Source organism: Haliotis rufescens, unplaced genomic scaffold (assembly GCF_023055435.1).
Source record: "Haliotis rufescens isolate VD_foot unplaced genomic scaffold, xgHalRufe1.0.p SCAF_12, whole genome shotgun sequence".
Lineage (NCBI taxonomy): Eukaryota > Metazoa > Mollusca > Gastropoda > Lepetellida > Haliotidae > Haliotis > Haliotis rufescens.
Window position 1 is genome coordinate 36,417,553 of NW_025963802.1, and position 23,715 is coordinate 36,441,267.

Sequence of the window (23,715 nt, forward strand, 5' to 3'; positions counted from 1 at the left end):
TCTATCACTACCGCTATGCATACAATCTGACGTCAGTCGAACCATAAACACCTACCACCTCCTATGACATTGTATTGTTAGATGTATCATCAACGAATTCGCCTCTGGCAGTCTTAATGTCAGCCGAAGGAAGACTTCTTGTTACATAGACAAGATGTCGTTGTACGTACTTAATCAATCATAAGTAAGAGAGATGTGTCACTCACGATGATAAAATATCTCTCAGCTGACGTTTGGCTATAAAAGGGATATCAATGCACAGGTTGTCTTCATTTTAAGTTTGGAATTTGAAGACAATGCGGGATAGTTGGACAATATGCGTGCTTGTGCTTGTGGTGTTCTGTGACATATCAGATTCTCAGTTTGTGAGGCCTACGAGTAAAAGCATATTCTACAATGCAGACAGAATTCGGACAAGTGAGTACAGCTTTAAGTTGTATTTGACAGTTGTAGGTGGGGTGAAATGGGGTTTAACGACGCGTCCAAGATTATTGCACTCTTATAGCGACGTGCATGTACGTGTGTGTGTGTGGCTGCTTGTACTAGTCCGGACTTATGCCAATTTATAGTGCTAGCTCACTGAGATACCATGCCGCAGTTAACATGCGAGCAGGAGTATTGTTTTGGCTTTAAGCATATAACACAGTATCAGTATGTGTTCGATGTTATAACAATATATTGGGACATGTGCGACCCAGTCGTCTAAGGCGCCGCGATTCGCTGTGCAGAGTTGCGTCCCTTGGGTCCACCAGAAACCTGTGATTGCGGGTTCGAATCCCGGTTCGCCCTGATTATGTTTCTAGGTTTGTCAGCACCATACCCGTGCTCGTGGGTTTCACCGAAGTAGTAACTGTCTGAGACCTGCATCACTTCGGGCTTTCCTCCCACATTAAGCTGACAGGTCGTGATATAAATGGAATACTGTTAAAAGCGACGTTATACCAACTCACTGACTACAATTATGAATGAAAGCGACGAAAACCATTTCCCTAATCAACACACATTTAACTGTTTGCAAGTTTAAGCATGCCTGCTTGTCTGTTTAAGTGAGTGAGTGAGTATGGATTTACGCCAGAAATGGGCTTCACACATTGTACCAATGTCGGGAATCGAACCCGGGTCTTCGGCGTGACGAGCGAACGCATTAACCACTAGGCTACCCGACCGCCCCCGAGAATGAGTTTGTTTTCTTCGCTTAGGTTTAGGTATATAACGTAGTGTCAGCTTGTAGGGGAAAGCCCCAAATGATGCTGGTTTACGTTTGCTAACTTTCGTTAAACCCAAGAACACACGTAAGGTATGGTGCTGATACAACCTAGAAATTATCGGGGCGAACCGGGATGCCAACCCACGATCATAGGTTTCTGGTACGCCTAAGGGACGCAACTCTGCACACCTAACCTCGGCACATTAGACGACTAGGTAACACCTGCGCCCTTACGATATTTGAAATATAATTCTCATATACTTGCCAAACCACGATTAATAAAGCCATCGTATATTACTGTTTCTCGCAATTCCCACAAAATGTACAATTATGTATAAAAAATCATATTGTCCGGTAGATAATGACTTGTGTTTTCATACTGTCAGATAAAAATATAACTATTCCAAAGGAATATCAATGAAAAACATGCACAATAGTTCTTATAATATATTAAAATGTACAGTATGTTTTTGTTTAGCTACTTGTTCTTAATACCAAAGTAATTATTACATTTCTGGTGCTAGGTATGTGAATTTAGCTTACCTGTTAATAAGATCTTTGTTACAATTTACAAACAGTAATATTCAAGCAAGGCTGAATAATGTATATGGTACAGAATATATATAGAAGATGGAGGATAAACAGTAACAACAATTGCATACATGACATTGTTTGACAACGGTATGAGGATCAATACCAAAACGTCGCCTTTACAGTACATTAAGAAAATGTTATCCTGATTCCATAAATTGTGTCTACTTTGTCATCCGCCATCTGGGGCGGTCGGGTAGCCTAGTGGTTCAAGCGTTCGCTCGTCACGCCGAAGACCCGGGTTCGAATCCCAACATGGGTACAATGTGTGAAGCCCATTTCTGGCTCTGTAACTGTAAGTCATATGTCACTGTAATTTGTATAAGGGCCCAGTGGCCTCTTTAGGGAATGAACTCTATCATCACAGTAACGCAGGAGTTGATGGGGGAGTTGGATCGGGTATATTACAGTCCCAGTACATCAGCTTCACGGCGTGGAAACACAACTCTACGACGTGCAAACGCTTTAACCACTAGGCTACCCCACCGCCCCTTTAAACAGACAAGGGGCGGTCGGGTAGCCTAGTGGTTCAAGCGTTCGCTCGTCACGCCGAAGACCCGGGTTCGAATCCCAACATGGGTACAATTTGTGAAGCCCATTTCTGGTGTTCCCCGCCGTGATATTGCTGGAATATTGCTAAAAGCGGCGAAAAACCAAACTCCCTCACTCATCCGCAATCTTACTTAGTAATGTTTATCAAACAATGCTGGTGTTAATGTGTGTTTAACATCTCCCCTGAAGCCTCTGGATTTATGAAGCTGAAATTGTATGCCCATGATTCCAGTATCCCTAGATATGGACTATGATTAAGACAAGGGTTATGTCGCTTTGATTTAGTCGTTTAACCAGTGAGGTAATCCCTTTCTATGCGTAACTGGACCCGTGAAGTTCCGGGGTAGAATAGGTCTTCAGCAACCCATGCTTGCCGTAACAGGCGACTATGCTTGTCGTAAGAGGCGACTAACGGGATCGGGTGGTCAGGCTCGCTGACTTGGTTTATGAATGTCATCGTATCCAAGTTACGTGGATCGATGCTCATCATGTCAATCACTAGATGGACTCGCCTTGACTCGATTATTTACAGACCGCCGTCATATAGCTGGAATATTGCTGGGTGCGTTAAACAACAATCAAACAAAACAAAATGTGTAACGGATAGTGTCATTTTGTAGGATCAGCGACATCATCCACGTGACGTCATGTTGGTGCTAATGTTACCATTGATGTATATCTAATACCTTTATCGCCATGCATCCACGTGACGTCATGTTGGTCCTAATGTTACCATTGATGTATATCTAATACCCTTATCTTCAGGCATCCACGTGACGTAATGTTGGTGCTAATGTTACCATTGATGTATATCCCATACCCTTATCTTCAGGCATCCATGTGATGTCATGTTGGTGCTAATGTTACCATTGATGTATATCTAATACCTTTATCTTCAGGCATCCATGTGATGTCATGTTGGTGCTAATGTTACCATTGATGTATATCCCATACCTTTATCTTCAGGCATCCATGTGATGTCATGTTGGTGCTAATGTTACCATTGATGTATATCTAATACCCTTATCTTCAGGCATCCACGTGACGTCATGTTGGTCCTAATGTTACCATTGATGTATATCTAATACCTTTATCTTCAGGCATCCACGTGACGTCATGTTGGTCCTAATGTTACCATTGATGTATATCCAATACCTTTATCTTCAGGCATCCATGTGACGTCATGTTGGTCCTAATGTTACCATTGATGTATATCCAATACCTTTATCTTCAGGCATCCATGTGACGTCATGTTGGTCCTAATGTTACCATTGATGTATATCCAATACCTTTATCTTCAGGCATCCATGTGACGTCATGTTGGTCCTAATGTTACCATTGATGTATATCCAATACCTTTATCTTCAGGCATCCATGTGACGTCATGTTGGTCCTAATGTTACCATTGATGTATATCCAATACCTTTATCTTCAGGCATCCATTTGATGTCATGTTGGTCCTAATGTTACCATTGATGTATATCCAATACCATTATCTCCAGGCAACACACGTGACTATGTGAACCTGCACATGCTGGAGGTAGCCGAAGTGACCGAGGCCAGTCATGGCCAGAACCTGCGGTCAAGCGTGGACAGTGTGAGGTCGAGCATGAAGGCTATGACTGCGAGGTAAATGTGAGACTTCTGTTCCTGAGCCAGCCAGGTCGACTGTTGAATGAGTGAGTGAGTGAGTGAGTGAGTGAGTAGGCGGGTTGGTGAGGATATGAAGAGATGTGAGTCCAGCCGCCATTATTTCCGACTCTGCTGATGGTTGCAGTACCCATGTCTAAATATATACATACAGGGGAGATTAAGGATTCGTTTATCCGTAAATATTTTCTTTGATTTGATGATTTTTCGGACGATTTTACTGCAAACGCAAACGCGTGATGCGCGAACACTTTAATCACATGGCTGAAGATAAAAGATGAAAGAGATTATTTTATTATAAATGGCCAAAATTCTGAAGTTTACAAAATAAGTTTACAAAATTACATTTTTGTATTTGCATTTGGAATATCCCCGTGGGAATCTGGGTTAGAATAGATCCCCAGCAACGCATGCTGGTCCTGGGATGCAACCAACTCGATCGTGTGGTCAGGCTCAGCAACTTGTTTCACAGCGTGTCTTCGTACCCGAACGGTGCGGATCGTTGTCCACAATTCCAATCACTGTATTGTCTGGTCCACACTCGATTATTTACAGACCGCCGTCATATAGCAGAATATTGCTGAGTGCGGTGTTAAACAACAAACAAATAAAAAAACAAAACAAAGCATTTACATGCTGTAGTGTGGGGATTGACAAATAGAATTCAACGTCTTATTAGTTTATTTATACACGCATGACAACCTTCCCTCTATGACATCATGATGATGGCTACCTTCCCTCTATGACGTCATGATGATGGCTGCCTTCCATCTATGACGTCTTGATGATGGGATAATGTCTTTGTTTAGTCTTGTTTTGCCCACTGACAAAATATGACATTCACCGTTCTACCTTGATCCTAATTTACCACCTCGCTGAAAAATAAGTTTTTTGTTTGATTAAAAAAAAGTTTTTATACCCTCACATTAACACACCCGGTTAGCTATGCTGGCCGTAACAGACGACGTCTTGGATCCGATCGTCTGGTTTGGTGACCTAGTTGATGGCATCACCAGCACTGGATTGTCTGGTCCAGATTCGATAATGTACGGGCAGCAGTCATACAGAGTGCCCCATTACACAACAAACAGACAACCAAATTATTTACCGTCATTGCATAGACAACATTTTAGCTGTATGAGGTGAGGTGTAATTGGGTTTAACGTCGCGTCCAAGATTATTGCACTTATATAGCGACGTGTGTGTGTGTTTATGTGGCTGCTTGTACTAGTCCGGACTGATGCCGATTTATAGTGCTAGCTCACTGAGATACCATGCCGCAGTTTAACATGAATACCCCACTCAGACACAGTATACTGACTCCGAGCCGACCAGTCCTTGTTTTAGCCCCTTAATGCCGAGCGCCAGACAGGGTAACAACAAGTACCATCTTTTAACGTCTTTTTGTATGACGCGGCCCGGGATCGAACCCTGGACCTTCCGCTCTCCGGGCGGACGCTCTACCACTAGACCACGGAGGCGGTCTTTAGCTGTATGATCCGCCAAAGGCAGGTTGTTGTTTCTCTTAACAATACGGACGGCCTTGATCGTGAAATGTTTTACCGGTAGGACAGGACACGTTAACCCTTTTCACGAACACCTGGTGTCATCACTGATTTTCAGTTATCCATTCAGTAGTTTTCACACTCAGCTATTTGGCTTTGACGCCCAATGGAATCTGTTTTGATGGAGGCTGGTTATTCTCTGGCGTTGACGCCCAATGGAATCTGTTTTGGTGGACAATTGAGGCTGGTTATTCTCTGGCGTTGACGCCCAATGGAATCTGTTTTGGTGGACAATTGAGGCTGGTTATTCTCTGGCTTTGACGCCCAATGGAATCTGTTTTGGTGGATAATTGAGGCTGGTTATTCTCTGGCGTTGACGCCCATTGGAATCTGTTTTGGTGGACAATTGAGGCTGGTTATTCTCTGGCGTTGACGCCCAATGGAATCTGTTTTGGTGGACAATTGAGGCTGGTTATTCTCTGGCTTTGACGCCCAATGGAATCTGTTTTGGTTGATAATTGAGGCTGGTTATTCTCTGGCTTTGACGCCCATTGGAATCTGTTTTGGTGGACAATTGAGTCTGGTTATTCTCTGGCTTTGACGCCCAATGGAATCTGTTTTGGTGGATAATTGAGGCTGGTTATTCTCTGGCTTTGACGCCCAATGGAATCTGTTTTGGTGGACAATTGAGGCTGGTTATTCTCTGGCGTTGACGCCGATTGGAATCTGTTTTGGTGGAGGCTGGTTATTCTCTGGCGTTGACGCCCAATGGAATCTGTTTTGGTCGATAATTGAGGCTGGTTATTCTCTGGCGTTGACGCCCATTGGAATCTGTTTTGATGGAGGCTGGTAATTCTCTGGCGTTGACGCCCAATGGAATCTGTTTTGGTGGACAATTGAGGCTGGTTATTCTCTGGCTTTGACGCCCAATGGAATCTGTTTTGGTGGACAATTGAGGCTGGTTATTCTCTGGCGTTGACGCCCAATGGAATCTGTTTTGGTGGATAATTGAGGCTGGTTATTCTCTGGCGTTGACGCTCAATGGAATCTGTTTTGGTGGACAATTGAGGCTGGTTATTCTCTGGCTTTGACGCCCATTGGAATCTGTTTTGGTGGACAATTGAGGCTGGTTATTCTCTGGCGTTGACGCCCAATGGAATCTGTTTTGGTGGACAATTGAGGCTGGTTATTCTCTGGCGTTGACGCCCATTGGAATCTGTTTTGATGGAGGCTGGTAATTCTCTGGCGTTGACGCTCAATGGAATCTGTTTTGGTGGATAATTGAGGCTGGTTATTCTCTGGCTTTGACGCCCAATGGAATCTGTTTTGGTGGACAATTGAGGCTGGTTATTCTCTGGCGTTGACGCCCAATGGAATCTGTTTTGGTGGATAATTGAGGCTGGTTATTCTCTGGCGTTGACGCTCAATGGAATCTGTTTTGGTGGACAATTGAGGCTGGTTATTCTCTGGCTTTGACGCCCAATGGAATCTGTTTTGCTGGACAATTGAGGCTGGTTATTCTCTGGCGTTGACACCCAATGGAATCTGTTTTGGTGGAGGCTGGTTATTCTCTGGCGTTGACGCCCAATGGAATCTGTTTTGGTGGATAATTGAGGCTGGTTATTCTCTGGCGTTGACGCCCATTGGAATCTGTTTTGATGGAGGCTGGTAATTCTCTGGCGTTGACGCTCAATGGAATCTGTTTTGGTGGACAATTGAGGCTGGTTATTCTCTGGCTTTGACGCCCAATGGAATCTGTTTTGGTGGACAATTGAGGCTGGTTATTCTTGGCGTTGACGCCCAATGGAATCTGTTTTGGTCGAGGCTGGTAATTCTCTGGCGTTGACGCTCAATGGAATCTGTTTTGGTGGACAATTGAGGCTGGTTATTCTCTGGCTTTGACGCCCAATGGAATCTGTTTTGGTGGACAATTGAGGCTGGTTATTCTCTGGCGTTGACGCCCAATGGAATCTGTTTTGGTGGAGGCTGGTTATTCTCTGGCGTTGACGTTGTATATTTACGGTTTTACCATCTGTTTCAGGAAATGCTCGTCCAGAGATATATACCGCACCTTAGATGCGGAATGCAACAACCTCCTTCACCCGAGTTGGGGAACACCGATGAGGAAGCTGCTCCGAGTTCTCACTCCTCAGTACGACGACGGTAATATGTGTTTGATTCACCGAGGGGAGTTCCAAATCGAAAGCGAAGGTTAACCCTGAAATCTGTACGTACAGAATTAAATTGCGAAATCAGTATATGAACACACAGGATCAATGAATAATTAACAGATTTTTTTAAACACTTACTTTTAGGTCTACAATTACAAAAGGATTGATCAAATTAGTGATAGCAGCAGTAAGTTACAGGCCTTGTCATAAATGTCCAGAATGTGACTCTGTCGAATGTTTTGGAAGAGGCAGATGCTCCGTTTCTTTAATCCGGAATAGTGTTTGAAACTGTCAGGAAGTCGGCGCTTTCATATTGGTCTCCTGTCCGATCTGGGCAAGTAGTTAAGTCAGGTCTTCAAACGCCTCGAACCGGGCTTTCCTCCGGCATTAAGCTGACACGCCGTGAAATATATGGAATAAATCAGATGCCAATGACCTCCTGACGAATTTCTCTTTATTGTAGGTCGTGGCAGACCTCGCCATTACCGGGGTATGGCGTCAGCCCTCCCTAGTACCCGCGAGGTGAGCGGCAGCTGCCACCCGTCAGACAGCAGCACGACCAGGGACCTTGAGTTCAGCAACATGGCCATGCAGTGGGGACAGTTCCTGGACCATGACATCACCGGTACCCCAGAGGCCAACAGTGAGTACCCCGAGGATAAGGAGCTAGTACAATCAAGGCCATCAGTGACTGTCACACGGATTAGTAGCCAGTACAATCAAGATCAATAGTGAACACCCCTACGATTAGTAGCTGGTACAATCAAGGTCAATGGTGAACACCCCTACGAAGACCAATAATACGTACCCCTCGGATTAATAGCCAGTACAATCAAGACCAATAGTGAGTACCCCTCGGATAAGTAGCTGGTACAAACAAGAATAATAGTGAGTACCCTTCGGATTAGTAGCCAGTACAATCAAGACCAACAGTGAGTACCCCTCGGATTAAGCCAGTACAATCAAGACCAATAGTGAGTACTCCTCGGATAAGTAGCTGGTACAATCAAGACCAATAGTGAGTACCCCTCGGATAAGTAGCCATTACAATCAAGACTAATAGTGAGTACCCTTCGGATAAGTAGCCAGTACAATCAAGACCAATAGTGAGTACCCTCGGATAAGTAGCTGGTACAATCAAGACTAATAGTGAGTGTCCTTCGGATTAGTAGCAAGTACAATCGAGACCAATAGTGAGTACCCCTCGGATTAGTAGCTGGTACAATCAAGACCAATAGTGAGTACCCTTCGGATTAGTAGCCAGTACAATCAAGACCAACAAATCTAGGACTAGAAGCTAGTAAAATCAAGACCAATAGTGAGTACCCATAGGACTAGAAGCTAGTACAATCAAGACCAATAGTGAGTACCCCTAGGACTAGAAGCTAGTATAATCAAGGCCAATAGTGAGTACCCCTAGGACTAGAAGCTAGTATAATCAAGACCAATAGTGAGTACCCCTAAGACTAGAAGCTTGTATAATCAAGACCTATAGTGAGTACCCCTAGGACTAGAAGCTAGTAAAATCAAGACCAATAGTGAGTACCCCTAAGACTAGAAGCTAGTATAATCAAGACCTATAATGAGTACCCCTAGGACAAGAAGCTAGTAAACTCAAGACCAATAGTGAGTACCCCTAGGACTAGAAGCTAGTAAAATCAAGACCAATAGTGAGTACCCCTAAGACTAGAAGCTAGTATTATCAAGACCAATAGTGAGTACCCCTAGGACTAGAAGCTAATAAAATCAAGACAAATAGTGAGTACCCATAGGACTAGAAGCTAATAAAATCAAGACCAACAGTGAGTACCCCTAGGACTAGAAGCTAGTAAAATCAAGACCAATAGTGAGTACCCCTAGGACTAGAAGCTAGTAAAATCAAGGAAAATAGTGAGTACCCCTAGGACTAGAAGCTAGTAAAATCAAGGCAAATGGTGAGTACCCCTAGGACTAGAAGCTAGTAAAATCAAGGCCAATAGTGAGTACCCGTAGGACTAGAATCTAGTACAATCAAGACCAATAGTGAGTACCCCTAGGACTAGAAGGTAGTAAAATCAAGGCAAATAGCTTTGAACATGACGCTGTTTTATTTCTTTATGTATTTACTTTATTATTTACTCGAGTTTCGAAAAATAACCTACTTGGTAGGATGTCCTTTCGTTCATCCAAATATCTGCAGCGAAGGCAGAATAGCCAATTTGGCACAAGTAACGAAATAGTTTTGTCCGCTGTTTTCTTGTATAAAAAGTTTGGTAATTACATGAACGTGGGCATAAAGGTTTATCTCGCTTCGGATAACTGGTATAAACATTCGGACAAATCTGTTTCAGAAACGAAAGAGTGCTGCACTGACCATTCGGCCAATGGAACACACCCGGACTACTACACTGGGTAAGTAGTCAAAGTGAACAGACGTGCATTCTGCGGCATTTCAAGAGACAGGTTCCTGAAACATCGTATCCGATATCCACTAGTGTAATGTTTATATACTGAGCCAAAAATGAAATGCAAATAAAATACGGTTATAGCGAACACGCTTACAACGAACTGACGGATATAACGAACTTTCTTCTTTGGTCCCGACTATTTGCTGTTATGCTGTATATATGCTTATAACGAACTACGGTTATAACGAACTAGAATTAGTAGTCCCTTTGAGTTCGTTATAACCGTACTTTACTGTACAGTTAACTACGGTAATAACGAACTCAAAGGGACCACTAATTTTAGTTCGTTATAATCGTAGTTCTTTATAGGCATGTATACAGATAAAAAAGATCAGTTCGTCATATCCGTCAGTTCATTATAAGCGTGTTCGTTATAAACGTAGTTTACTGTGCCATTATTCCTGTAATTAAGTTTATGTTTAACCGCTTGTACTTTACGTAGGACATCCTTCAGACTGAACGTCCAGATTCATGTGTTCAGTTTGGAGAATATTCACACCAGTTGCTAAGTCAGTAGCTCGTGTGGACCCGTGAAGATCAGGGGTAGAATAGGTCTTCACCAACCAATGCTTGCCGTAAGAGGCGACTATGTCTGTCGCAAGAGGCGACTAACGGGATCGGGTGGTCAGGCTCGCTGACTTGGTTGATGCATGTCATCGTATCCCAGTTGCATGGATCGATGCTCATGTTGTCAATCACTGGATTGTCTGGTCCAGACTCGATTATTTACATACCGCCGTCATACAGCTTGAATATTGCTGAGTTGCGGCGTTAAACAGCAAACAAACAAACAAACAAACAGTAGCTCGTGTGACCACCATCTGACTGAACAACTGATCCCCCGTTCATTGGGTGAACAAGGTGTTGGATGTAGGCCATGGTGGCATGAAGATGTGCGACTGGCCTTGGTCGGGACGCACTTGGTTGAGGTGCTTTGGAGACCTTAAATATGTTGGAGTGTTAATGCGAACCTGATGTTTTGATGTCGTATGCGTGCTGTGACACAAGTTATATGGCGGCCGGTGTCATCTTGCTGGAAGCACTGTGTTATATCGAGCATATTATGGCACAATGTTGGGTCAATGTACTGGCATGATATGACGTCATGACCTACGTAAACCAGAATTCTGGACACAAACGGGGCCAACAGGCTGGTTTAGACACAATTCACCCAACACAATTTTATATGCTTGCCTCAGCATATCCTCTATCCTAACTTTGTTTAGCTTCTTGGGTAATGCAGTATCTACTCTCCTTGAATCAAGATCCAATTTTATCTCGAATAATATTCACAGTTTCTTATATCATAAAATACAAAAATTGTTGAGTACCAGAAATGTAGAAAAAGGAAGAGTGAGTGAGTGAGTTTGGTTTTACGCCGCTTTTAGCAATATTCCAGCAATATCACGGCGGGTGACACCAGAAATAGGCTTCACACATTGTACCCATGTCGGGAATCGAACTCAGGTCTTCGGCGTGACGAGCGAACGCTTTAACCACAAGGCTACCCGACCGCCCGCGAAAAAGGAAGAACCTTGCAAAATTCACATATATGACACATAAATATCATAAGTGTGACTGTACATACGTGTGCTTGTTTATGTATATGTTCACACATAAATGTTCATTCAAATTGTCAAGCAAAATATTTAAATCTCGCCAAATATTTGTACAGTATAAATACAAATTTACTATCATGTTAAGAAACCTTTTCTCCTGTACCAACGTGGGTGGTTCTTTTTGAAAGAAAAAATGGTTTAAAAGAAAAATGATTAATGATTGATTGGCTCCTAACGTTCTGAGCAACTATCGCAGCCACAGCCAGGAACCTGTGTCCAGATGGTACCGGTTTTTGTCTAGGTGTGGTCAGGCAAGGACCTCCACTACCTCCAATACCATTGCCATTCTACCAACAAGCTGAAAGGCAGGATTGAAATGCCGATGGCTATTCATATCCAAATGACTGAACAATTTAAAGTGTCAATGGTTAATCTCTATTTCAGGGGCGAGTGCTATCCAATCAACATTATGCCAAACGATCGATATTTTCGAAATCCCTGTATGGAATTCCGAAGGTCAATGCCCGCTGAACAGTATGGTAAGTTGTTATCCTGGATAATGCTTCGCCGCTTTTGTCATCAGTCCTGAATACATGGAGATAGACACACGAGTCTTGAATTAAACTGAAACTGATCATTCTACATTTCTTAGGCAAATATACACCCTTTGATATATTACAAATCAGGTATGCATAGAAACTCAAAGAAATAGGATGGATTGACTATCACTTCTGACATATGCTAATAATTTCCAATATGTTCAAACGTCATGTCTTAAATTTCCTTTGGAATAGTTGTATTTTTATAACGTTTTATATTTTTTTAATTTTTTTATACATAATTGTACATTTCATGGGAATTGCGAGAAACAGTAATATACGATGGCAATATTAATCGAAGTTGCTTGTGTTTGAAGTGGTTTGGCAAGTTTTACTGTATATAAGAATTATATTTCAAATATCGTAAGGGCGCAGGTGTTACCCAGTCGTCTAATGTGCCGAGGTTGGGTGTGCAGAGTTGCGTCCCTTAGGCGCACCAGAAACCTATGATCGTGGGTTGGCGTCCCGGTTCGCCCAGATTATTTCTAGGTTGTATCAGCACCATACCTGTTTTCTTGGGTTTAACGAAAGTTAGCAAACGTAAACCTGCATCATTTGGGGCTTTCCCCATCAAGCTGACACTACGTAATATACCCAAACATAAGCGAAGAAAACAAAACTCATTCTCAGGGGCGGTCGGGTAGCCTAGTGGTTAAAGCGTTCGCTCGAAACGCCGAAGACCCGGGTTCAATTGCCGACATGGGTACAATGTGTGAAGCCCATTTCTGGTGTCCCCGCCGTGGTATTGCCGTAATATTGCTAAAAGCGGCGTAAAACCATACTCACTCACTCGTTCTCAACACATATTATATTTTTCGTTTCATCGGCCCGCCGCCCCTACTGAAAAGCAGCTGGAAAAGAAAGAAATAAAACACAAAAAATATTTATTTTTATCATGTCTCCCGCAAGTAATATAGTCCCTCTTACACAATAAAAATGCGGTAATTCCATGAATTCCATGTCTACATCACTATCAGTGGTTCAAGAAACAAGCTGCAATTTGAACTCCACGTGAGAATGACTTTCATACATATAAATATATAAATGTATGACATAGCTATTTATTTTTATTTCGTCCGACCTTGTGTGGAAAAGTTTGAATAAATCCGTGAAACATAAAAATAAAAAAAGTGTGGGCTTACAGAGCGACGAGAACAGATGAACATCATCACGGCTTACATCGATGCCTCCCAAATATATGGCTCCAGCACGCAAGAAATGACGGAGTCAAGAAGTTTTCATGGAGGTAATTATTAACAGAGCTATGCTGTAATTTCATTATCATGGCATCTAAGAATAATTTGTTCAAACATCGCACCATCTCAATTCGACTAACAGTTGCTACATAATCTTTATTTGTTGTGCGTACAAATCGGGTTTGTATTTCCATGGGTGCTTTGCTGTTTCAGGTTTACTGAAGTCAGGGGAACACGACATGTTGTTGAGAAATACCACTATCAAAAGGCCGTGTTTGAAGAGTGACTCGAACTCGTGTTTCTTCTCTGGTATGTAAATGATTTGTTTGTTTGTTGTTTAACCCCGCACTCGATTCCCCAAATATGTACAATGTCTGAAGGCCCACTTGTGGTGTCCCCCGCCGTGATATTGCCGGAATATTGCAAAAAGCGGCGTAAAACCATACTCACTCCCACACTACAATGTGTGATCTGAGTGATTGTGTGTCATTTCCCGACGGCATGGGTCATTAATACCCGTAAAGGCAACTACTTGTTACCTGGCCCGAATCCAACTAATAGGTATCTGTGATACAGCTGGACTATAGCTGAACTATAGCTAGACTATAGCTGAACTATAGCTAGACTATAGCTGAAGTATGGATGGCTGCGACGCAATCTCATTTAAGTCAGATCTTATAAAACAAGTCTGGAAGTTAATTTAAGGTACCGACGTTTACTACAATATCTGAAAAACTATTGGACCTACTCCAGTCAAAGTTGGTATGAGATTATTAAACAGTCATACACAACTGGATATTACATTTAAAGACAATCGGTGCATGAATATAAAATCTGTCTATTTAGCTATCACTATATTTCATCAAAAACCAGATATGTTCGTCACGGGTGGAACGAGCATTCATTGTAACAACCATCTGCATAAAGCTACCCCTGCGTCACAGGGCCATATGACACAGTTGAACCAATCAACTCAACTCGAAAGGTTCACGCACGCACGAATACGGTGTTAACGTTGGGCGTCTCAAGCATTTATTTAATAATATTTATCCAATTAGTTTTCACCGCCGTTAAACAAAGACCTAATTAAGAACATCCCATTACAAGTTACAACAGAACGACCTACCGCGATCTTTGACCGACCAATGAAATGACTAATAAGAAGTCAACATTAACCAATCAGAAAGCCGCTTTCTCGAAGTATAGGGCACTAATTTCAAACTGACAAGTTCCGTTCTAGACTATGCTTGGAAATATATTTTAACAAAGTTCAAAAATTTAAAAATTGAAGGAAAAACATTCTGGAATGTCAAATAGATGGCAGAGATTGTATGGCAGTACTACCTACGGGCTATGGGGGCGGTCGGGTAGCCTAGTGGTTAAAGCGTTCGCTCGTCACGCCGAAGACCTGAGTTCGATTCCCGACATGGGTACAATGTGTGAAGCCTATTTCTGGTGTCCCCCGCCGTGATATTGCTGGAATATTGATAAAAGCGGCGTAAAACTCACTCACTCACTCACTCACTCACCTACGGGCTATGCAAAGTCTCCTTCGTTCAATGTTTATCCCACTGAAGCTAGAGATAAACGATGATTTTAACGGAATTAGTCGTAAAACCCGTGTTAACCTTTTCGAGGTTGCATTATTAGAAAACAAATTCCGATTGTCACTTTCCTGAACTGGTAAGCGACGATCTGATTAGTTGGATGAAAGGGTCGTTCTGACGTGACCCGTAATGAGTCCAGACTCTTTGTTTGGCGGTAGTGGGAATTAAGATCCGATTATAATCAGATTGACTGCGACGTAAAAGTGCATTAACTCACTCACGTTTTGTTTTCCAGGTGACGTGAGAGTGAATGAATTCCCTTCACTGACGAGTCTACACACGGTGTTCCATCGAGAACACAACCGCATTGCCAGAAACCTTGCAGTAATTAACCCACACTGGGACGACGAAAGTCTCTTCCAAGAAACACGAAAGATTATTGCCGCTGCCATGCAAGTGATTTCGTACGAAGAATACTTGCCCATCGTCCTAGGACGGCGAGGAATGAGGAGATATGATCTGGACACACCATACAGATATAATCCACACGTAAATCCAGAAATCATCAACAGCTTTGCGACTGCAGCGTATCGCTTCGGACACTCCATGATTGACAGAACCCTTAAAACTCTCCGCAATCCAAGACATAAAATAGATCAGATGTATTTTAGGCCTAGTTTCAACCTAAACCAGAACGGCAAGGGACTGGACAGCCTCATCGAGGGCATAATCCAAAGCCCCTGTCAGAAATCCGACCGATTTTTCACCCTGGGAGTGACGGATCACCTATTTCAGGACTTCCCAACCACAGGAATTAGTTTTGACTTGGCGGCCAGAAATATTCAGAGAGGACGCGATCACGGTCTTCCCCCGTATGTGGCCTTCCATAATTTTGCAAGCCAATATTACCCAGAACTCTCTCGAGGCCCATTCGTCCGAAATCAAGATCCAAACAGTCCTATGTTTGCCAACATGGGGGAAGCGTCTCATCCAAATTCGGACTACTTGACTCATATTGGCAGCTCGATCAATCGTCGCCGTCCTTTCTCGCCTCCTGAAAGAGCCCAAACTTACAGACCGGTGTTCACACCCCCGACACGGCAGCCCTTTGGGTTCAGATACGGCAGTGTTAGAGGCAAGAGAGCTGTCGGTGCCGGACCACCGCGTGCAGCCCTGTCGTATCAGTGTTTGAGAACTTACAAGTAAGTTTCCTAATACTCTAAACATATGTTGCTTGTAGTGAGTGAGTGAGTTAGGTTTCAACGCCGCTTTTAACAGTATTCCAGTTATATCGCGGCGTGTCAGCTAAATGTTGGAGGAAAGCCCGAAGTGATGCAGGTCTCAGACGTTTATCACTTCGGTGAAACCCACGAGCACGGGTATGGTGCTGACAAACCTAGAAACATAATCGGGGCGAACCGGGATTCGAACCCACAATCATAGGTTTCTGGTGTGTCCAAGGGACGCAACTCTGCAAAGCGAATCGCGGCGCCTTAGACGACTTGGCCCCCCGGGCCCCCTATGATGCTTGTAACCTGTAATGATTTCTATGACTATGTGCATGTTGCTTGATTGTTTTGTTTATTTGTTGTTTGAAGCCTCACTCAGCAATATCCCAGCTATATAACCGCGGTCTGTAACTAATCGAGTCTGGACCAGACAATCCAGTAATTGACATCATGAGCTTCGATCCACGCAACTGGTTGGTTGGTTGGCTTGTTGTTTACCGTCGCAATCAGCAATATTCCAGCTATATGACGGCGGTCTGTAAATAATCGAATCTGGACCAGACAATCCAGTTTTTAATATCATGAGCATCGATCCACGCACTTGGGATACGATGACATGCATCAAACAAGTCAGCGAGCCTGACCACCCGATCCTGTTAGTCGCCTCTAGCAAGCATAGTTGACTCTTACGGCAAGCATGGGTTGGTGAAGACCTATTCTTCCCCTTGATCTTTCATGTTGCTTGTAACCTATACTGATTAATGTTACTGTCTGTATGTGGTTGAAGGTGTTGGACAATCATCATCATCATCATCAACGTTAAAGCAATAGTGCCAAGGAAAACCGCTGTACATCTAAGAGTTATAAACACATTTGATGCGAAACATATGAATACCTTTGTAGCTCAGGGCCTTAGTTTCCGACTCCGATGCTTCAGCATAGACTAAGTTAGCTATGATGGCTTTGTGAAACAGGGCTCTGACCCTTTCAACAAGACACACCAGCATGCTCTAACATGTTATATTTGATTGCAGGAACCGTTACGAGGACGTGGACCTCTTTGTTGGCGGTATGAGTGAGGACCCGGTAGATGGTGGTATGGTCGGACCGACGTTCGCAGCGATCATGGGTCGCCAGTTTAAGAACCTCCGACACTCTGACAGATTCTGGTATGAGACGCCGGATACCAGGATAGGCTTCACCTCAGGTTAGTCTCACAATGCTCCCACAGTGTACGTTGATGACGCTTGTACTATCTAGGCGTGTGGGGTGGAGATTCCAAAGTCTAGAGATGATGCCCTGGTACATCGTACATACCTCGGCCACATCATACTGCGATTCTCCTGCTTCCAATCGTCCGATGACGTGGTTCCCGTGTACTTCCGTCAGCTGTGGCATGACTTGTACCAAATGCTCGCGTATGTTTTCAGGTGAATAACTGACCGGCCCTTGCATATGTTAAGTGATTTTTACACATGCTTATAATATAGAAGGAATCGTACGATGGACTCTGCTTTTATCAAAGCATTCATATAATCATCGGGGGCGGTCGGGTAGCCTGGTGGTTAAAGCGTGCGCTCGTCTCGCCGAAGACCCAGGTTAGATTCCCGACATAGGTACAATGTGTGAAGCCCATTTCTGGTGTCCCCCGCCGTGATATTGCTGGAATATTGCTAAAAATGGCACAAAACTATACTCACTCTCTCTTATAATTATGGAAATGAGAATGAACAAGGTTATTTGTGTAGTGAGAATGGTGTTCAATATCATAATTCTTTATTTTCAGCGCAAATTAACGAGTTGAAGAAGATAGCCCTCTCAAGGATTCTCTGTGATAACACTCATATCCCGCACATCCAGAGGAATGTTTTCAAGGTCCCAAGCCAAGGGTGAGAAGATGTTGGGGATGGCGATGTCCATATGTTTCTGCGTGAATGCATTCGTCACCACTCGCCCCTTTCCGTAACCGCTATTCGGCTTGTCCCGGAATAACACGAGTTGGACACGAACGGCGTGAATGGTCAAGTAAAGTTTCGTCGCGGTTATTATGTCGGCACCATTTTCAGAAGAGTTAAAGTACCATTAGGAGCGTGTTGGTGATATGTGATTTGGTTTTGAAAATAAAATAACCCAATTAGTGACCCCTACGACCCTCTCAAAACATCCTCCTATTTATTGAATTGCCCGTGCAACTGCACACACTGAAGGTAACATTCTTAAAAAGTAAACTACTCACATTATAAAATCCGTCTCTAAATGTCCCCCCCCCCCCCCTTAGGAATCGAGCTCGGACCATTCTGGTTGCCACACTTTAAATATTATCGCTCTGTAACTAGGACCAACATGCACTTGAAGCTTATTTTGTTTGAAAGATGAATAGATGCCTGTTACATCAGTCAGTTGAAAAATACCCCCGAGTAAAACCGTTGGCGTAAAGAAGGATGCCCCGAGTAAAGCCCCTTGGGGTCTGCGAGTTAGATTTGGTCAACCAGCAACCTATGCTGGTCTTAATAAAAGTAACTTGAGGGATTGGGCGATGGTCAGGCTCGGTGGCGCAGTTGTTGGCGTGTTATCGCACCCGGACGGTGAGGGTCGATGCTGAAATTATCAATCACTGGATTGACTAGTTCAGACTCAATCATGTACTGGCCGCCGTCATAAAGTTGAAACAGCGACAAACAAACAAACCAAGGCGCTCTTTGTGTTCATTTAATGTGATGGCGACCGAGACGAGCTGACTGATATAACTGATTATGAATCGGACATAAAATGTTTGTCTTCAGACCTAAAATATTGTCAATTGCATGTTGGACATTGTGAGGCCAGTTATGGAGGGGTTATAACTCTTCGGAAAATGGTGCCAAAATAATCATGACAGGGGAGATATTCCGATAAGCATATTTTTTCTTATCAGTACTTAATAGTGAGTCATTAACAAACGCTTATGATATAGTTTGAATCGTATAAAGGGCTCTATTTTTAGCCGATATTTCCTGTGTTTAGAAAGGGATTTGTCGCTTCTATAAGTATAATATGACTTAATTTTGACACACTTTTGTATGTTTGGTACATGTTCCGTAGTTGTGAAACATTTGGGCGTGTTGGAGGGGACATTTGTTTTTAATTCTCGGTTACAGTGGCGCGAATCACTGCCAGATTTATGTATTTCCACTGTTAAAAGACAGGGAGTCATGCAACAGATTCGTTTATCATATTGAAAGTGCATGTACCCTGATAATAGATAGTGTTATAGATGCGAGAAACCAGTCCGCTAAATTTGGTATCACAATCCGATAAGAATGCAAATGAGGTCATCTTGCCGGAACTACTTTTGATAAGCTCCATTCGTCAAATGAATGAATACATGCTTTATATTTATACTTTTACCTAACGTTTGCAATAACATCAGACCGTAGTTTCTCTGTGTAGTTGGTTCTTTACACTCACAAAATCAATCAAAACTTACTTCAGTGAGTGAAATTATTATTATTTATGAATGACCTTATATGGTAAAGCGATATTTACCCTCGGGGGTGTCCTCACACGATACGTTTACTTCCTGGTGTATGTTATTGTTAATACCCAGACAAATTCGACTTATAATCTCTGTACGGGTGGCCCAGTCGTCTAAGGCGCCGCGATTCACTGTGCAGAGTTGCGTCCCTTGGGCACGCCAGAAATCTATGATTGTAGGTTCGAATCCCTGTTCGCCCTGATTATGTTTCTAGGTTTGTCAGCACCATACCCGTGCTCGTGAGTTTCACCGAAGTGGTAAACGTCTGCGACCTGCATCACTTCGGGCTTTCCTCCCACATTAAGCTGACACACCGTGATATAACTGGAATACTGTTAAAAGCGGCGTTAAACCCAACTCACTCACTCAGTGTCTGAAAGGATCACGCGAAGAACTAGAATAGTTTTGATTGCACTCAAAAATATCATTCCTGAATAAAATTCAGTAATTGCTGACGATCAGCTACGAACGTTGATTCTCAGGTTTGATGCTGGTAGGGCAGCACATGCTTACCACTTTCACGAACACCTGGTGTTATCACTGATTTTCTGTGATCCATTCATATAGTTTTCATCACAATTTTGCCTTGTACATCCCATGGAATCTATTTCGACGGATAGTCGAAACTGATTATTCTCTTGCGTTGACGTTTTGATTAACCCTAGGGGTAAAATCCAGGGCCCCGTTCCACAAAGCGATCTTAGCGCTAAGACTGTCGTAAGTCTATGTTTAAGTATTGGAGATACGATGGTCTTACCGCTACGATCGCTTTGTGGAGGGGGGGCCCAGGCTTTAATTACATCCGACAGTTTAGTCCGTTCATCTACAAAGGACTAAAATGTCAATTTTAAGTATTTCGGCGTTGGGTGGTAAGTATTATATTCCCAGGACATGTTGATATTTAATACTCGTACTGTTACATTTACTGATAAATCTATCTTGTTGAAATTCCAGAAACCCCGTGCTGGACTGTCGATCGGCTGCCATCCCCGTCATAAATCTGAATTTGTGGAAGGAGAATGTCTTCGTTGTGGGAAAGTGAACATTATATATGCATGTTGTTTGTGTGTTAATCATGTACTTTTGATACAAACGTCTAGTGTTGGAAAATAAAGTATAATGAGAAACATTATCCTGTGAATTGTACGTTACAACAGATAGAAACATTGTACTGCAGCCCGACATTTAGAAAAAAAAGCGTACTGGTATAACATCGATCTCAACATCAGGATAATGCACCAAAAAATGTTGAGAATCTATTGATAACGTCACATTATGAATATTAGCTTAAAAATATTACTAATTCTTTACATATAATCGCGTCGCGCTCTTGTGACAATTATCGACTGACACGTTCAATACTACAAGGCGGCACGGGTGGCCAGGTCGTCTAAGGCGCCGCTATTCGCTGTGCAGATTTGCGTCCCTTGGGCACGCCAGAAACCTATGATTGTGGGTTCAAATCCCTTTTCGCCCCGATTATGTTTCTAGGTTTGTCAGCACCATACCCGTGCTCGTGGGTTTCACCGAAGTGGTAAACGTCTGCGACCTGCATCACTTCCGGCCTTCCTCACATTAAGCTGACACGCCGTGATATAACTTGAATACTGTTAAAAGCGGCGTTAAACCCAACTCACTCACTCACTCAGTACTGCAATGATGTGTTATGCTGACATGTGATGCTAATTTGTGAAACCTAAACTCGATGAATTGTTGTTTAGTGGATTTGCCATTTAACGTTAACTTCAACAACGTGACAAGTTCAAACGCAATAAAATATTGTAAAGTGAAACAGTGCTGCAATTTGAATAGTTGAAACATGTCATGCCAGATTTATCTCTATCCAAAATTTGACAAAGCAACGTGACTTTCTGCCTGTCGAAATAGATACCGCATTGATTAAATGTTAAGTTTGATTTTTTTTATCAGAACTCGAGCTGTTCATGCGGGTTCAGTTATCACGTGAGTTAATGACGTCATCCATTGGTTAAAAAAATCATTCAGGCGTGATGTCACAGTGTTCCAGAAACTCACAACTGTGTGAGTTCACGAGGAGAGAGTGCAATAGAAAATATCTGATACCTTTTATATTTCACCATTTCAAGAAATATAATGTATTTTCGGATTGGCAAGTGTTAACACCGTCAGTTTTAAGGCATTTAATACTCATTCTACCAATGGCATGTATTTGAAAAATACTCGATTCTGATTGGTCAGACAAAGGTATCAGCCTCAGCTGAACAGCCGATTGGACAGCCGCGTCACTGCGGAACTTGCTTTAATGGGTAACTACTTTTTTTCAGTCAGTGTCGGATGACGTTTTAGTGATGCTATTTACCATGATTAGAATACCAAAATGAAGATTTGAAGTTATAACATTCAAAGTATGTGTAGCAATATATTTTTGGCCGAAATCAATCAACATAAAAAAGAAAGCGTATTTCAAGTTTTCGAACAGAGAGCTTGATATTTTCTATAGCCGACTGTGCCATCCTATCCTTTGCGTCATACCGAAGACCGTGACATCATAATAGTGACGTCACGCAGAACTAACCCTTGCAAAGCTTGGTACATTTTCTAGAGGTGTGACGCTTCATTCTGGCTAACGAGGAAGCTGTGGTTCGCAATATCAGTGCCGGTCATATTTACGAGTCAATTATAACGATGTCAGCAAACAACTCATGCCTTGTTTAAAGGCTAGTATCGGTGTGGTAAATCGATAAATAGAGGCAGTATAAGACTAGTAACTGCCCGGAATGAGATGGACAGATACACACGGACATGTCTTAGTCACATTGTACCCATGTCACAGTTAAATGATCAACAGCGTACGTCAATATCTGGTGTAGCCACCCGTACACGGATCACCCTAAGGAATGAGTTGTAATTGTGGACGTTCATCAGCTGATACTTGTACAAATATTTGCCCCTCCTGTCAAAGTACCTACGGCCTTGTAGTGAGAATGCCTCACGTGAGCAGATTTGCCATGAAGCGCGAAATGTTTTCTCGAACATTCCATTATACTGTGTGGTAAACCTGTCTGTCCCATCTCATGTACCTGTCTGCAAAGTGAGGTGTCTGCAAAGTGAGGTGTCAGCATAGTGAGGCGTCTCAAAAGTGGGGTGTCTGCAAAGTTGGGTGTCTGCAAAGTGGGGTGTGTGCAATGTTGGGTGTGTGCAAAGTGAGATGTCTGCAAAGTGAGGTGTCTGCAAAGTGAGGTGTCTGCAAAGTGAGGTGTCTGCAAAGTGGGGTGTCTGCAAATCGAGGTGTCAGCAAAGTGGGGTGTCTGCAAAGTGGGGTGTCTTCAAAGTGGGGTGTCTGCAAAGAGAGGTGTCTGCAAAGTGGGGTGTCTGCAAAGCTGGTTCGATCTGGCGAGACCTTGTTAATTTCAAGTTAAATGGGATTGAAGCGTAAATACAGACGTTAAAAAGAACATCAAAGACAACGGAGAATGCCCCAGGTTGGCGGCAATATATATAAAGTGATCGCTTGGGGAGGATTTGTTAGTTATTAAGTCGCACATACAAGCCCTATTGCTTCGTGATTACTATCTTCCTTGAAGGGTTGGAGCTGTTATACATCTGGGGGCGACGTCCTAACAGTGTCTCAGGGTGCATAACCATTATTAGCGAGATCAGTATACGGTGATCCTAAAAATATGTACACCACTTAGCGGACGTTAAGTGTTTTTATGAGTAAATAAAAGAAAGCAATATTCCAGCCATATCACGCATTTTTGTAATAATCCAGTCGTCACCTGACATGCCAATGACTGAAACACGAGTTATTTACGGATATGAAATGCGGGCCCTCAATCAGAGAGACTGACCTCCACATCCAAAATAGTTAGCAAATTATATATAATATATAACATAATATTGTGACCACTTCTGACCGCCTCCGTGGTAGAGCGTTCGCCCGGAGAGCGGAAGGTTCGGGGTTCGATT

The 23,715-nt window shown here is 42.9% G+C and overlaps 1 protein-coding gene across 1 annotated transcript; it reads left to right on the plus strand.

The window, feature by feature from the left end:
- Positions 1-286: 286 nt before the first annotated feature.
- Positions 287-20,896, plus strand: LOC124136584 (peroxidasin-like). Its single transcript, XM_046502547.2, has 12 exons — positions 287-417; positions 3,853-3,979; positions 7,547-7,668; positions 8,140-8,319; positions 10,007-10,067; positions 12,127-12,221; positions 13,426-13,527; positions 13,691-13,786; positions 15,320-16,226; positions 17,288-17,460; positions 18,040-18,142; positions 20,722-20,896. The coding sequence occupies exons 1-12, from the start codon at positions 297-299 to the stop codon at positions 20,807-20,809; spliced, it is 2,175 nt and encodes a 724-aa protein (XP_046358503.1). The 5' UTR covers positions 287-296; the 3' UTR covers positions 20,810-20,896.
- The last annotated feature ends 2,819 nt before the right edge of the window (positions 20,897-23,715 follow it).